Genomic DNA, 15936 nt, shown 5'->3' with positions numbered 1-15936 from the left:
GACGTGACGAATATGTTTGTGTCATCAGTGTACGTTGGGCAGTGACGTCATCACACAGCGAGCAGTCAAGGTGTGCAGCAATAGAACCAGATGACGTCACTGGCTCTAGTTGTGATGTCATCGCGGGGGGCACAGCGCTGCCCCAGCTCCAGGATACGCCAGCGCCTAGGTGACGTCATCCACCCGTGACAGGCACCGCGCTGCGCCCACGCGTGGGGCCGGACACTGAGCAGGGGGCCCTGGGAAAACATGGAGGGGAAGGCTGAGTATTGCCCAGGGGAAATATGGTAGCGCTGAGGGAGCTCTGTATAGGGGATTAATATGGTACAGTCCAGAGGTGCTGAGGCGGTGCCCTGGGGGGAATATATGGATCAGTCCAGAAGTGGGGCAATATGGTACAGTCCAGGGGGCCGGTATGGACATGGTACCGTCCAGGAGGGGCGGGGGGGTGCTATGGTACAGTCCGGGGGGCGGGGCAGGAGGGCTATGGTACAGTCCGCGAAGACCGGTATTTAACCCCGCGCGCGGCCCGCCCACTTCAGCCCAGGTCCCTTTGTGGCGCGCTCTGGCGGCGCGAGATCCCTCCTTGGGCGCCCACTTCCTCCCTCCCGGCGGCCGAGCAGGGCGGGGTTTCCGTTTCCGCGCGCCTTGGCTGTCCTGGGCCCCCCAGGGGTACGATGGCGGCGCTGGGGCGGTGCGCGCGACGCTTGCTGCTGCTGCGGGGCTTCCCGGCGCGCGGGGCTCGCGCGGGCTCCGGCCCGGGGGGCGAGGCCGCGGCTGCCGCTGTGACCCCGCCCCCCGCCGCGCGCGCCCCGCGCCAGCAGCAGCACGAGGAGGAGGAGGAGGGGAACATGGTGGCGGCGCTGCGCAAGGTCAGGGGGCGGGGCTGGGGGAGCTCCGAGGGAGGGGGGAGCTGAGGGGAGGGGGAGGTGGGGGGCTGGGGGAGCTCCGAGGGAGGGGGGAGCTGAGGGGAGGGGGAAGTGGGGGGCTGGGGGAGCTCCGAGGGAGAGAGGGGGGCTGGGGGGAGGGGCTGGAGGGGAGCTCAGAGGGAGGGAGTGGGGGGAGCTGGGGGGGGGAGCTGGGGGGGAGCTCAGAGGGAGGGGGGCTGGGGGGGAGCTCAGAGGGAGGGGGGCTGGGGGGGAGCTGAGGGGAGGGGGGGGCTGGGGGGAGCTCAGAGGGAGGGGGGCTGGGGGGGAGCTGAGGGGAGTGGGATCAGGGGAGGTCAGAGGGTGGGGGGAGGGGTGCTGGGGGCGGGTGCAGGGCAATGCACGGGGAGGTGGGGGTCTGGAGGGGGCAGAGAGCGTGGGGGTGCTTGGGGGAGGGGGATGAGGGGGGAGCTGAGGGGCACGTAGGGGGAGGGGTGCAGGGTTGTGGGGCAGGGAGGTAGGATTGGGGAGCGGGGGGTGCAGAGGGGCCTGGGGGGCAGGTGCAGGGGGAACTGAGGGTGCAGAGTGCATGGGGCGGGACTGGATTCGCTGGGGGCCGGGCCAGGCAGGTGGGATGTGGAGGGGGATAGGCAGGTGGGGAGAGCATTGGAGTGGTGGGAGGGGGGCAGGTGGGGAGAGCATTGGAGTGGGGGGGGGCAGGTGGGATCTTGGGGGGGGTGCATAGTTTGGGTTCTAGCCTGGGAGACCCCCATGATTCAATTCCTGGCTTGCAACAGCCTCCTAGCATGACCTTGGGCCTGTCTCTTGGCCTGTCTGTGCCTCAGTTTCCCATCTGTACAGTTGGGGGGGGGTGAGAATTGTGAGGTGTGAGGGTACTATGCGGGGAGCCAGATAAATACCCTGGAGCTGGGGAGCCAGTGGAGGGTGAGGGAGGGTTGGGGGGGCAGGCTGGGGAAGGGGCTGTGGGGTGGACCTGGGGTACAGGCGGGGAGGAGGCGGACTGGGTGGGTTGGGGGGCAGTAGGGATCACCTGGGGGTGCCATGGGGCTAACAGTGGGGGATTTGATATTGGGGTTAGGGGGTGAGATCAGGATGTCCAGGGGGCACAAAAGGTGCATCCTTCCCTTAGTCAGCTCCCTGAGCATCAGCCGGGCTGAGGCCCCACACACTCGGCACATCAGACCCAGGGCAATAGGTGCCCCTGCTGCTGCTGCCTGGGGCACGAGGCCTCGAGCGGGGGAGGCTGGGATCCAGGACTCCTGGGTTCTCTTCCCAGCTCTGACAAGGTCACATGTGCATGGATCTGCCTGGCACCTGCCCCCTAGTGCCTGGCCCTGACTGCCAGGGGAGAGCGGCCCCTGCCCAGCCCCCTGCAGTGCGGTGCCCCCCAGTGCCTGGCCCTGACTGCCAGGGGAGAGCGGCCCCTGCCCAGCCCCCTGCAGTGCGGTGCCCCCCAGTGCCTGGCCCTGACTGCCAGGGGAGAGCGCCCCTGCCCAGCCCCCTGCAGCGCGGTGCCCCCCAGTTCCCAGCCCTGACTGCCAGGGGAGAGCGCCCCTGCCCAGCCCCCTGCAGCGCGGTGCCCCCCAGTTCCCAGCCCTGACTGCCAGGGGAGAGCGGCCCCTGCCCAGCCCCCTGCAGCGCGGTGCCCCCCAGTTCCCAGCCCTGACTGCCAGGGGAGAGCGCCCCTGCCCAGCCCCCTGCAGCGCGGTGCCCCCCAGTTCCCAGCCCTGACTGCCAGGGGAGAGCGGCCCCTGCCCAGCCCCCTGCAGCGCGGTGCCCCCCAGTTCCCAGCCCTGACTGCCAGGGGAGAGCGCCCCTGCCCAGCCCCCTGCAGCGCGGTGCCCCCCAGTTCCCAGCCCTGACTGCCAGGGGAGAGCGGCCCGTGCCCAGCCCCCTGCAGTGCGGTGCCCCCCAGTTCCCAGCCCTGACTGCCAGGGGAGAGCGGCCCCTGCCCAGCCCCCTGCAGCGCGGTGCCCCCCAGTTCCCAGCCCTGACTGCCAGGGGAGAGCGCCCCTGCCCAGCCCCCTGCAGCGCGGTGCCCCCCAGTTCCCAGCCCTGACTGCCAGGGGAGAGCGGCCCCTGCCCAGCCCCCTGCAGCGCGGTGCCCCCCAGTTCCCAGCCCTGACTGCCAGGGGAGCGCACCCCCTGCCCCGCAGCACAGCGCCCCCCATCCCATACTGGTGCCGGCACTCAGTCATAGCCTCGTGAGAGTCCCCAGGAGCTTGGCCTGCGTGAGCAGCCCCTGGCTCCCAGCCACGCCTGGCTCAGACAGCTGTGCCCGCTGCCAGGACCCCCGGGCCTGGCACCACATCCTCCCTGCCAGCCCCTATCCCTGCCCGGGAGGCCGGTGGGAGTTCAGTGTCTCTGCGCCTGCCCCTGGGGCTACTGTTCCTAGCCTGGCCGCAGGGGGAGGTCGGTGCCTGGCCTTCGATTCTGAGGGGGGAGTGGGGGCTGGTGGTTAGAGCAGTGGGGGCTGGGAGCCAGGACGCCTGGGTTCTCTCCCCGGCTCTCGGGAACAAAGAGGTCCTGAGTCCTCGTTCCCTCCTTTGGCCTCTAGCCCCTTTGTCCCTGGCCCATGGACAGGCTGGGGTCAGCCCCCCCACAGCAGCTGCAGCCCCCTTCCCCCAACCCAGTTTCTCTGTTTAGATTCCCACCCCCAACCCATAATCCCGGTGAGCCTGGCACTATGTGGGTCACAGGCAGTGCCTGGCGGGGGTGCCAGCTACCAGCCAGCCCTGGCCGGGGGAGCTGCACCCAAGGACCTTCATCTGCTGGGATGGGGGGGGGGCAATCTCCCCCTTTTCCTTGCCATTCACCTGGGATCTGCTGGGCCTGTCCCAGGGCTCCCGTCTCTGCCTGGGAGCCAGGACTCCTGGGTTCTCTCCCCAGCTCTGGGAGGAAAGAGGGGTTTAGTGGGTTGGAGCAGGAGGACTGTGCCTCTCCCCTTGTTGGAGCAGGCTTTGGCAGGCTGGTGCATGGGTAGGGGCAGATCCTCAGCTCCCACAGGGTTTGGGGGGGCTTCAGCTCCACAGGTCCTGCCCCCCCCTTCTCTCCAATGGCAGGTCCATGCCGTCTGCTGCCCTGGAGCTTGGGTATGTCTGGGGTGGGGGCCGGAGACAATCCCCTACCTCCCCAGCAGGGGGTGCTGGGCGGGCCGTCCCCTGTGGGGTGTTCTGCGCGGCTGTTCACCAGCTGCCCCACCCCAGAGGTGGCTGCCTCCCAGCACCAGGGAGAGAGCGAGTGAGTGCACTGGAGGACAGAGGAAGGCAGCCCTGGTGACTCACGTGCTCGGCGGCTGCTGCAGCTGTGAATCAGGCTGTCCTGATGCGCTAATGGGCCTCCCGCCGAGCTGGGAACCAAGCTGTCTTTGCACCTCCAGGCTCCCACTCCTGGTGGGGGGGGCGGCGGGCTCCCCCCACCCTGGCTGGGTTAAATTATCTCTGCCGGGCCCCTCCCAATCCAGCTGGCACCTTCCAAGCCTTACCATTGCCTCAGGGGTCTGATCGCCCTGTATGGACCTTATGGCTTCCCTGGGCTGGGGGAGAACCCAGGAGTCCTGGCCCCCAGCTCTAACCACTAGCCCCCCCTCCCAGCACCATGGCCCTGTCCTACTGGAGCGGTGGGTTTGCGCCCCCGCTCCCTTTCCCCGGCTTGGGTGTTAATCCGCTTGTGAGTGTCCGGGGAAATCCAGCTGCTGCCTGCAGAGAGGGGGGAAGGGACGGTGGGGAAGGCTGGCAGGAGCAGTGGGGGGGCCTAGGGGGTGACCCCGCTGGTTCAGTACTGGGCCGGCCACTTAGCAGAAACAACACGGCTGCGCCAGCCGGGGGGAGTTTCAAGCAAGGCCGGGATGACTGGTAGCTAGGCGCTGAGCGCTGGGACAGAGGGACTGGCTGGATTAGTTCCTGCCCAGCGCTGACATGCAGCCACCTCTGGGGCAGGTCAGCTGGGAAACAGCCACACATAACACAGCCCAGGGAGAGAGGAAATGCAGCCACCTCTGGGGCGGGGCGGCCAATGCACAGGGTGGCTTGATCTCCCTCCCTGCAGTGTGGCTGGGATCTCGGTGACAGCCCTGGGGGTGCAGCCCCCCCTGCTTCCTTGCTGTGGAGCCGAGAGGGATTGGGGGGGCTGGCAGGCCGCCCCCTCCCCAGCAAGGGGTGGGGCAGTGTCATGGGGGATGGCTGACAACAATGAGGATAATTAGCTCCTGCTCCCGGTATGTCAGGAATGCCTCCCCCGCGAGCCCAGTGCTGCCTGCCGCCCTCCACCCCCACCCCGCCACATGACCCCCCCCAGCTTTGGGGAGGGCCCAGCCCTCTGCAGAGGTAGAGCTGGTCTGTGGTGAGGGGCTCACTGGGGGGGCGCTCTCCCTGGCACTCACAGCTGGGCGCTGGGGGGCTGCGGTGAGGCAGGGGGCACTCTCCCCTGGCACTCACAGCTGGGCGCTGGGGGGGCACCGTGAGAGAGGGGGCGCTCTCCCCTGGCAGTTGGGGCCAGGCAGCACCGTGCTGTGGGGAGCAGAGTTCCCCTGCAGTCGTAGCCGGCTGCTCCACTTCCGATCTTCAGTGATTATGCAGCGTTATGTGCGGCTGTTCCCCAGCTGCCCTGCCCCAGAGGTGGCTGCATCTCAGTGCTGGGCGAGCCATCCCCGTGCGGCTGTTCCCCAGGTGCCCCCCCAGCCCAGCATTCCCTTCCCCCTGTTTTTCTGCACCCTGCTCTTCCCTGGAGCTCTCTCGGCTCATCACTGTCTCTGCTCGGCAGCTGGCTTGGGGGGGGGGGGGAGGTTGTGGCAGCTGGCGGGGTGTGAACGGGGAGGGGGCGCGGGGACCCGCTTCCCGCCTGACTCATTCCAGCTAGAGAGTGGGCGAGGGAACACGAGGCAAAGCCAGGCATCCCAGAGCACTGCTCCTGTCCCGGGGCCGGGGAGAGAACCCAGGAGTCCTGGCTCCCAGACCCCCCACACCCACTAGGCCCCACTCCCTTCTCGGGGCCGGGGAGAGAACCCAGGAGTCCTGGCTCCCAGACCCCCCACACCCACTAGGCCCCACTCCCCTCTCAGGGCCGGGGAGAGAACCCAGGAGTCCTGGCTCCCAGACCCCCCACACCCACTAGGCCCCACTCCCCTCTCAGGGCCGGGGAGAGAACCCAGGAGTCCTGGCTCCCGGCTCCCCCACACCCACTAGGCTCCACTCGGGGCCAGGGAGAGAACCCAGGAGTCCTGGCTCCCTTCTCTTCCCCCCCCCCCCCCCCCAGTCCTGCTAATGGTTCCCGGGAGGGCTGCCCGGGGCACGAGGGGGCTGGTGGCTAACGGGGTGGGGGCAGATGCAGGCGGGTACCAGATCATGGGAATTGCCAGTGCGGGCAGATGGGGGGGGGGGGGTGCAGCCCCAGGGCTGGGGGGTGGGGACTGTGGTCACAGACAGAGGCAGCTGAGTGACAGATTGGGGGTCTGGGGGTGTCTCAGCTGCTATGGGAGTGTCGCAGGCAGACAGTCGAGCACGAGGTTGGAAGGCGGCTGGGGGGGTCGCAGGGGGAGGCTAGATTGGGGGGAATCGGTGGGGTGGGGGGTGTCAGCTCAGGGGGCAGCTGCGGGAGGGCAGGGCGATTCCCCTTGGAAGTTTCGAGCGCCCTGTGTGCTGTGGGAGGGCGGTGTGGGCAAGCTGACCCCTCTCTGCCCCCCAGAACCCTGACTACCATGGCTTTGACGCGGACCCGGTGATGGACGTGTGGAACATGCGTCTGGCCTTCTTCTTCGGCATCTCCCTCTGCATCGTGGTGGGGGCCACCTTCCTGCACTACCTGCCGGACTACGGGTGAGTGGGGGGCGCGGGGCAGGACCCCGAGAGCCGGGGGGCGTCAGACCCAGGCAGCCTGTGGGGAAGAGCAGCAGGAGAGGAGTCTAGTGGTTAGAGCGAGGGGGCTGGGAGCCAGGACTCCTGGGTTCTCTCCCCGGCTCTGGGAGGGGAGTTGGGTCTAGTGGTTAGAGCGGGGGGGCTGGGAGCCAGGACTCCTGGGTTTTCTGCCTGGCTCAGGGAGGGGAGTTGGGTCTAGTGGTTAGAGCGGGGGGGGGGGCTGGGAGCCAGGACTCCTGGGTTCTCTCCCTGGCTCTGGGAGGGGAGTTGGGTCTAGTGGTTAGAGCGGGGGGGCTGGGAGCCAGGACTCCTGGGTTCTCTCCCCGGCTCTGGGAGGGGAGTTGGGTCTAGTGGTTAGAGCGGGGGGGGGGCTGGGAGCCAGGACTCCTGGGTTCTCTCCCTGGCTCTGGGAGGGGAGTGGGGGCTAGTGGTTAGAGCCGGGGGAGGGGGGCTGGGAGCCAGGACTCCTGGGTTCTCTGGGGGGCAGGGCTCATTACGCGGCTGGGCCGCAGGAGCTCAGCTTTCCGAGCAGACAGGAGCAGCAGCAGCGTAAGTTGCTTTTCTTCTGCTGGCTCCATGTGCGTCAGCAGCCCCCCCTTCCCTCCACACATCAGAGCGTCTGGCCCCCCCTGCCTGCCAGCTCCGACGCGGGGCTATCTATATCGCAGGGCTAAATATACTGCCTTGGCTGGCAAGAGCCGCTCGGCTCCCCTCTGCCCCCGCACATGGGGCTTGCCCCAGTACCCCACTGTGGCGCCAGGGGGCGCTGTGCTGCGGGGCAGGGGGCGCTCTCCCCTGGCAGTCAGGGCCAGCACTGTGGGGTGCAGGGGGCTCGCCAGGGGCTGTTGGCCACAATGCAAGGGTTCATGGCTGCATCCCAAGGGGTCTAGTGGTTAGAGCTGGGGGGGGCAGGGAGCCAGGACTCCTGGGTTCTCTCCCTGGCTCTGGGAGGGGAGTGGGGGCTGGTGGTTAGAGCAGGGGGGGCTGGGAGCCAGGACTCCTGGGTTCTCTCCCTGGCTCTGGGAGGGGAGTGGGGGTTGGTGGTTAGAGCAGGGGGAGGCTGGGAGCCAGGACTCCTGGGTTCTCTCCCCGGCTCTGGGAGGGGAGTGGGGGCTGGTGGTTAGAGCAGGGGGAGGCTGGGAGCCAGGACTCCTGGGTTCTCTCCCCGGCTCTGGGAGGGGAGTGGGGGCTGGTGGTTAGAGCAGGGGGGGCTGGGAGCCAGGACTCCTGGGTTCTCTCCCCGGCTCTGGGAGGGGAGTGGGGGCTGGTGGTTAGAGCAGGGGGGGCTGGGAGCCAGGACTAACTCCTGACATCTCCCAGCTGTGCTGATGGTGCGTGTCCTCACTGGCAGGGGTGGGGGTGGGGTCTCCTGTTTCTGGAGGGCGGGGGCCAGGAAATCAGTGCCACAAATGTCCAGTACCCCACAGTGCCCCGCAGCCCCCCCAGCTGGGCTAGGAGGAGCCTGGGCTGTCCCATGACTGGGACCCACCGCCCGTGGGCTGGGCCAGCAGCTTCCCGGGCTGGGAACCGTGTGTCTCACGTCCGCTGATTCCTCACGGGTGAGTTCTCACCCGCTCCCAGCTCCGTGCAGCTCCCGGCGCGGAGAGCAACCAGCTGTGCGGGGGCAGGGCCCAGCTCTGCCAGGGCCCGTAGTGCCGACCCTCAGCCCCTGCTAGACCAGCCCTGCCAGTGCCCCTCACTCCCGCCCCACAGCCCCCCCTTAGTGTCTGAATCTCTGTTCTCGGTGCTGGAGCTGACTTGGTGGGTCTCCCCCCGGCCCTGCTGGGTGCATGCTCCTGCCCCCGTGGGTGGGGGGACGTGCCTGTCCCACCTTGGTTGGGGGGCTGCCGGATGGCTCTGTGCTGGGGCCGCTCCCGTGCCTTGTCCTCGCCTCTGCCCACCGCCACTGGGAATGGGGCACGGCGCCTGTCCGCTCTAGGGGGCGCCTGTCCCCTCCAGGGGGCACCAGCCCCCCAGTTCTCACCCCCTCTCTCCCCAGCATGCGGAAGTGGGCGCGCCGGGAGGCCGAGCGGAAGCTGAAGGAGCGGGAGCGGCTGGGTCTGCCCCTCCTGGACTCCAATTACTTCGACCCCAGCAAGCTGGTGCTGCCGGACGAGGAGTGAGGGGGGCTGGGCCGGCGCCCCCTGGCCCCCCCGGGCTGTGTGAATAAACCTGCTGAGCCACCTCGCTCCGCCTCCGTCTGTCTGTCTATGGGGCAGGGAGGGGGTGGGGGCTGGAGAGCCAGGACTCCTGGGTTCCATCCCCAGCCCGGCGGCTGCAGCTGGCCCTGGTGCAGGAGGCTCTGACCTGCGCGGGCTCAGATGCGGCCCAGACCCGGGCGGCCCGAGTTCCCTGTTCCCTCTGCCTCGGGTGCAGCTGTGGGGCTGTTCCCCAGCCGCCCCGCCCCAGAGGTGGCTGCATCTTGGCGCTGGGTGAGCCGGCCCCGGGAGCACCCTACTGGGGGAGGCAGGAGGTGGCCGTGGCTGGGGTGAATGGCCTTTTGGAACCGGGTGTGAGTCCAAGGTAGGACCTACAGGAACCACCCAGCCACCAGTCTGTGCCCCCATAGCCAGCCATGCACCTCTCCTGCTGGCTGTGTGTCCCCCCCATCCCCTCCCTCTGTCCCCCCCCACATCCCCACCCCACAGCTACCTGTCTCTATGCCCCCAGCCCGGTCTCTGTGACCCACTCCCTGCTCCTCCCCCTGGGTTGGCCAGTGAACATCACTCTCCCAATTTGGGAAACTGAGTCATGATGAGCAGGTGAGAGTCAACTACACAAGAGTCCGGCCTCCCAGCCCCCCCTGGCCCCCAACCACTAGACCTCACTCTCTTCCCAGAGCTGCGGAGAGAACCCAGGAGTCCTGGCTCCTAGCCACTAGACCCTGCTCCCCTCCCAGAGCTGCGGAGAGAACCCAGGAGTCCTGGCTTCTCTGCTTGGCCTCTCAGGAGAGGTTCTGCCGTTTCTCTGAGATGCGGCTTCGTGCGTCACCGCTGGCTCTGCCCTCGTTCAGTGCCGGCTGCTGCTGCCTGTTCACTGCGCCAGAAATAGCATCTCAGCCCTGGGGCGAGCAGTCCTCCAGCGGAGTTAGAGGGGCTGTTCCCCACTTGCCCTGCCCCAGAGGTGGCTGCATGTCCGGGCCGGGCGCGCCACCCCTGTGCAGTGTTGTGTGGCTGTTCCCCACTTGCCCTGCCCCAGAGGTGGCTGCATGTCCGGGCTGGGCGCGCCACCCCTGTGCAGCGTTGTGTGGCTGTTCCCAGCTGCTCCGCCCCAGAAGTGGCTGGGGCCCAGAACCACCTCCAGTCTGCCCAGCCCTGGCCAGTCGGGGTGGCTGTGGGGTTGGGGGGTGAGAGTCAGCCTGGGATGGGTGAGGTCTAAGCTGTGGCCAGGGCCGGGCCATAGGGGAATTGGTGCCGGGGAGGGAGGGGTTAGAGATTTTGTCTGTTAATCCCATGGGGGCTGGGGGACAGGTGCCCCCTTGGGGATTCCAGGCCCCCTGCACCAGGCAAAGTGGAGTCACCTGTGACCCTGATCCAGGAAAGCGTGGGGGTGGGGGGAGCCGAGGGCTGGGCTAGCAGGGGGCTGCGGGTCGGGAGTGAGGGGCACCGGCAGGGCTGGGAGGTGCGAGTGAGGGGCACCGGCAGAGCTGGGAGGGGGGGTCTGTGACAGACTCTCCAGTCTGCAGCGAGACGTTTCCTTCTCCTGGCGTCTGTGGCAGACGCTGAAATATTCATGGGGAACCGAACCCCCTGAGGGGCGACTGGGCCACATCATGGCAGCCCCCCCACTCCTGACCCACAGCTCCCCAGCCCTGCCAGTGCCCTTCACTCCAGCCCCCCATAGCCCCGCCCTGCTGTCCCAGAGCTCTGACAGTTTCCCCCCACTTCGAACCACAGCCCCCCATAACCCAGCTGTGGGCTCCCCGCAGCTCTGCCGGTGCCCCCCCATCCCAACTGCAACCCCCCATAACCCAGCCCTGGTGTCCCCCCATTCCCAACCCACAGACCCCCATAGCCCAGCCCTGTGTCCCCCAGCTCTGTCAGTGCCCCCCCTCCCGACAGCAGCCCCCTGATCACCCAGCCGTGGGCTCCCAGCCCCCCCCCCCCCGCTGTAACCACGAGAGCCCCCTCCCCTCCCATATCAGGGGAGCGAACCCCGGAGTCCTGGCTCCCCCCCGCCCTCCTGTTGCCGACCTATTTCTCTCTCGCTCTCTCCCGTGCGCTCCGCTCCGCTCCGCCCCGCGCGGCTGCGGGCTGGGCTCAGAGTCCCCGGCGGTTCCGGGCAGGCAGGAGACGGAGCCGGGCTCCGGACATGGCCCCCTGCGCCCGCGGGCGGCGGTGACTGGACCCGGACCCAGCCCCAGGTAAGGCGGGGGGAGGGGAGCCAGGACTCCTGGGTTCTCTTTCCGGCTCCGCGAAGGGAGTGGGGTTTGGTGGTTAGAGCAGGGGGGACTGGGAGCCAGGACTCCTGGGTTCTCTCCCTGGCTCTGGGAGGGCAGTGGGGTCTGGTGATTAGAGCAGGGGGGCCTGGGAGCCAGGACTCCTGGGTTCTCTCCCTGGCAGGGAGGGCAGTGGGGTCTGGTGGTTAGAGCAGGGGGGGCTGGGAGCCAGGACTCCTGGGTTCTCTCCCTGGCAGGGAGGGCAGTGGGGTCTGGTGGTTAGAGCAGGGGGGCTGGGAGCCAGGACTCCTGGGTTCTCTCCCCGGCTTTGGGAGGGGAGTGGGGTCTCGTGGTTACTGGGGGCGGGGGGCAGGTTGCAGTTATCTCTGGGGGGTGGCAGCTCTAGGCACATTCTGCTGGTAAGGGAACCAGCGGGTGAAGTTTGGCAAAGTTAGAAGGTGCTGAAGCTTGGCCCCCTGCGAAGGGGGTCTGGGCTGCGGGGAGCAGGGTAGGGGGCTCCCTCTCTCCCCTGGCACTCAGGACCGGGCATTGGGGGGCACCGGGCTGAGGGGAGCAGGGTGAGGACTGGGCAGAAGCCAGGCTCTGGGGAGCTCCATACTGTGGGGAGCAGGATGAGGGGCTGGGCAGGGGGGCGCTCTCCCCGGCCGGTCAGGGCCAGGTGCAGTGGGGGCACCGTGGGGCAGGGAGCTGGGTGGGGGGCTGGGCAGGGGGTGCTCTCCCCGGCCGGTCAGGACCGGGCACTGTGGGGGCGCTGTGCTGTGGGGAGCAGGGTGGGGGGTTGGGCAGGGGGCGCTCTCCCCTGGCCGGTCAGGGCCAGGCGCAGTGGGGGCACCGTGGGGCAGGGAACTGGGTGGGGGGCTGGGCAGGGGGCACTCTCTCCTGGCAGTCAGGGCCGGGCTCTGGGGGGCGCTATGCTGCGGGGAGCAGGGCGGGGGGCTGGGCAGGGGGTGCTCTCCCCTGGCCAGTCAGGGCCGGGCGCTGGGGGGCACTATGCTGTGGGGTGGGGAGCTGGGCAGGCAGGACCGGGCACGGGGGGGCGCTGTGCTGCGGGGAGCAGGGCGGGGGGCTGGGCAGGGGGTGCTCTCCCCTGGCCAGTCAGGGCCGGGCGCTGTGGGGGCACCGTGGGGCAGGAAGCTGGGTGGGGGGCTGGGCAGGGGGCGCTCTCCCCTGGCAGTCAGGGCCGGGCTCTGGGGGGCGCTGTGCTGCGGGGAGCAGGGTGGGGGGCTGGGCAGGGGGCGCTCTCTCCTGGCAGTCGGTGCCGGGCGCTGGGGGGCACCGTGGAGCAGGGAGCTGGGTGGGGCGCTCTCTCCTGGCAGTCAGGGCCGGGCTCTGAGGGGCGCTGTGCTGAGGGGAGCAGGGCGAGGGGCTGGGTGGGGGGCTGGGCAGGGGGTGCTCTCCCCTGGCCGGTCAGGGCCAGGCGCTGTGGGGGCACCATGGAGCAGGGAGCTGGGTGGGGCGCTCTCTCCTGGCAGTCAGGGCCGGGCTCTGGGGGGCGCTGTGCTGAGGGGAGCAGGGCGAGGGGCTGGGTGGGGGGCTGGGCAGGGGGTGCTCTCCCCTGGCCGGTCAGGGCCAGGCGCTGTGGGGGCACCGTGGGGCAGGGAGCTGGGTGGGGGGCTGGGCAGGGGGCGCTCTCTCCTGGCAGTCAGGGCCGGGCTCTGGGGGGCGCTGTGCTGCGGGGAGCAGGGCGGGGGGCTGGGCAGGGGGTGCTCTCCCCTGGCCGGTCAGGGCTGGGTGGTGCTGGTGGGGGATTGGGGGGGGGTCCCTGATTTACTCACTGACCCAAGCGGCTCTCACTTGCCAACCGGTGTTCTGAGCATTTTCAGTTCTTAGCCTCTCCCCCGACCCTTTTGCCCTGCTCTGTGTGTGTGTGTGTGTGTGTGTTTTTGCGTGAGTGTGTAGGTGCCCTCAGCTGGAGGGGCCAGGCCCTGCTTTGTGTTGGGGTGCGCAGCTGTAGTGTTTGTGTTTGCGATGATGTGTTGTGTGTGTGTTTTTGCTTGAGTGTGTAGGTGCCCTCAGCTGGAGGGGCCAGGCCCTGCTTTGTGTTGGGGTGCGCAGCTGTAGTGTGGTGTTTGTGTTTGCGATGATGTGTTGTGTGTGGCTTTGCGCCTGTGCCCTTGCACTATGTGGCCCAGCTGCGTTGTGTGTCTGTTCCGTGTGTATGGTTGCAGTGTTGTGTCTGAGCGTTGGGTGCAGTTGTGGTGTTTGTGTGATTACAGTGTGGGGCATGTTGTGTGTTTCACAGGTAGTGTTGGGTGGTGTGGGATTTTTTCACGTTGGCTGTACGTCTGTGCATGGATGGGTTCTGTTGTGTGTATTGCAGTGTGTGTGCGCGGCTGTGTTGCGTGTGTCACGGTGTGTGTCGCAGCATGTGTGTGTGGTTGTAATGTGTGTGTCACAGTATGTGGACATGGTTGTCTTCGCATGGTGCATATCTCGCAGCAAGTGTGTGTGCAGTTGTCTTGTGTGCATCGACGTGTGTGTACAGTTGTGCATTTGTGCAGTTGTGGTGCATGTGTGCGGTTATGGTGTGTGTGTGTGAGGTTGTGGGGTGTGTGTCAGTGGGTGTGCATGGCTGTATGGGGTGCATGTGTGTGTGCGTGATTGTGTGGTGTGCATGGTGTGTGTGTATGGTTGGGTCCATGTGTGTGGTTGTGCTGTGTGTGTGTCAGTGTGTGTGGTGTGCATGGGATGTGTGCACAGTTGTGTGGTGTACATGGTGCATGTGTGCAGTTGTGGTGTATGTGTGTGGTTATGGTGCATGTGCCGTAGTATGTGTGTGCAATTCTGATGTATGGTTGTGGGGTGTGTGGTTGTGTGTGAAGTTGTGGGTTGTGTGTGGTTGTGGGGTGTATGTGGCATATGTGTGTATCTGCTGTTGTGTGGTGTGTGTCAGTATGTGTGCAATTGTGGGGTGTGTGTCGCAGTGTGTGTGCGGTTGTGGATGTGTGTGGGGTCTGTCGCAGTGCATGTGTATGTGGGGGTGTCACTGTGTGTGGTTGTGGGGTGTGTGTCGCAGTGTGTGTGCAGTTGTGGGGTGTGTGTGTGCAGTTGTAGGATGTGTGAGGGGTTGTGTAGTGCGTGTGTTGCAGTGTGTGCGTGTGGTTGTGGGGTGTGTGGTGTACATGTGTCACTGTGTATGCGGTTGTGCGGTGCGTGTGCGCGGTTGTGTGGTGTGTGTATCGCTGTGTGTGTTTAGTTGTGTTGTGTGTGTGTCGCAGTGTGTGTGCTTGTGTGGTGTGTGTGTCACAGGGTGTGTGCAGTTGTGTGGTGTGTGTGTGTGCAGTTGTGGGGTATATGTGTTGCAGTGTGTGTGCGGCTGTGTGGTGCGTGTGTTGCAGTGTGCGCGTGGTTGTGTGGTGCGTGTGCGTGCAGTTGTGCGGTGTGTGTCGCAGTCTGTGTGTGGATGTGTGGTGCGTATGTCGGTATCTGTCTGGGTTGCGGTTGTTTGTGCCCCTCCCCCCCGCCAGGTTACACCAGGTTCCCGCTCCTGTTGCCTTCAAGCTGCTGTAGCTGGGTTGCCATGGCGACAGCGGGGGTTCTCGGGGTTACCGTGGTGATAGGAGGGTTCTGGGACCATCTGGCCGGTTGTCACCACTCAGCGCCGGGGGCGGGGCGGGTCCCTGCTCGCCCAGCCCTGCCGGTGCCCCTCACTCCCGACCCGCAGCCCCCCCCAGCCCAGCCCTGTGCCCCCCAGCCCTGCCGGTGCCCCTCACTCCCGACCCGCAGCCCCCCCCAGCCCAGCCCTGTGCCCCCCAGCCCTGCCGGTGCCCCTCACTCCCGACCCGCAGCCCTGCCGGTGCCCCTCACTCCCGACCCGCAGCCCCCCCCAGCCCAGCCCTGTGCCCCCCAGCGCTGCCGGTGCCCCTCACTCCCGACCCGCAGCCCCCCCCAGCCCAGCCCTGTGCCCCCCAGCGCTGCCGGTGCCCCTCACTCCCGACCCGCAGCCCCCCCCCAGCCCAGCCCTGCCGGTGCCCCTCACTCCCGACCCGCAGCCCCCCCCCCCCCAGCCCTGCCCTGCCGGTGCCCCTCACTCCCGACCCGCAGCCCAGCCCTGCCGGTGCCCCTCACTCCCGACCCGCAGCCCCGCCCCCAGCCCAGCCCTGCCGGTGCCCCTCACTCCCGACCCGCAGCCCCCCCCCCCAGCCCAGCCCTGTGCCCCCCAGCCCTGCCGGTGCCCCTCACTCCCGACCCGCAGCCCCCCCCAGCCCAGCCCTGTGCCCCCCAGCCCTGCCGGTGCCCCTCACTCCCGACCCGCAGCTCCCCCCAGCCCAGCCCTGCCGGTGCCCCTCACTCCCGACCCGCAGCCCCCCCCCAGCCCAGCCCTGTGCCCCCCAGCCCTGCCGGTGCCCCTCACTCCCGACCCGCAGCCCCCCCCAGCCCAGCCCTGTGCCCCCCAGCCCTGCCGGTGCCCCTCACTCCCGACCCGCAGCCCCCCCCAGCCCAGCCCTGGATCCCACCCTTTGGGTCACTGGCTCTGCCAGCCGGGCCGAGCTTCGCTGGTGTCAGAACCCAGGAGGCAGCTGTTGCCCTGGGCTGGGAACTGGCTCTGGGAGGGGAGTGGGGTCTGGTGGTGAGAGCTGGGTGGGGGGCTGGGAACCAGGACTCCTGGGTTCTCTCCCCAGCTCTGGGAGGGGGGCTCCCAAGTCTCTGCCGGGAGGTGATGGCAGCCCGGTTCTAACCGGGCGTGAGGGGAAATTCCAGGGGAGCCGAGGTCCTGAATCCCACGGCCCCGTCCCTGACCCCACCAAGGCCCATAAGGAGCCTTCTCTGTCTGGCGACTTCCAGCCCCAGGATGGAG

The 15936-nt window shown here is 68.0% G+C and overlaps 1 protein-coding gene across 1 annotated transcript; it reads left to right on the top strand.

Annotated features, from left to right (window-relative positions):
* The first annotated feature begins 677 nt into the window (after positions 1 to 677).
* Positions 678 to 8926, top strand: NDUFB11 (NADH:ubiquinone oxidoreductase subunit B11). The gene is made up of 3 exons (XM_065423029.1): positions 678 to 872; positions 6570 to 6700; positions 8739 to 8926. Exons 1-3 carry the CDS (start codon positions 678 to 680, stop codon positions 8860 to 8862), a joined length of 450 nt encoding a protein of 149 aa, XP_065279101.1. The 3' UTR covers positions 8863 to 8926.
* Positions 8927 to 15936: the final 7010 nt, after the last annotated feature.

The sequence above is a fragment of the Emys orbicularis genome (assembly GCF_028017835.1).
Source record: "Emys orbicularis isolate rEmyOrb1 chromosome 21 unlocalized genomic scaffold, rEmyOrb1.hap1 SUPER_21_unloc_1, whole genome shotgun sequence".
NCBI classification, from domain to species: domain Eukaryota; kingdom Metazoa; phylum Chordata; order Testudines; family Emydidae; genus Emys; species Emys orbicularis.
The sequence above is the reverse complement of the archived record's forward strand: the minus strand, read 5'-3'. Positions and strand labels throughout refer to the sequence as shown.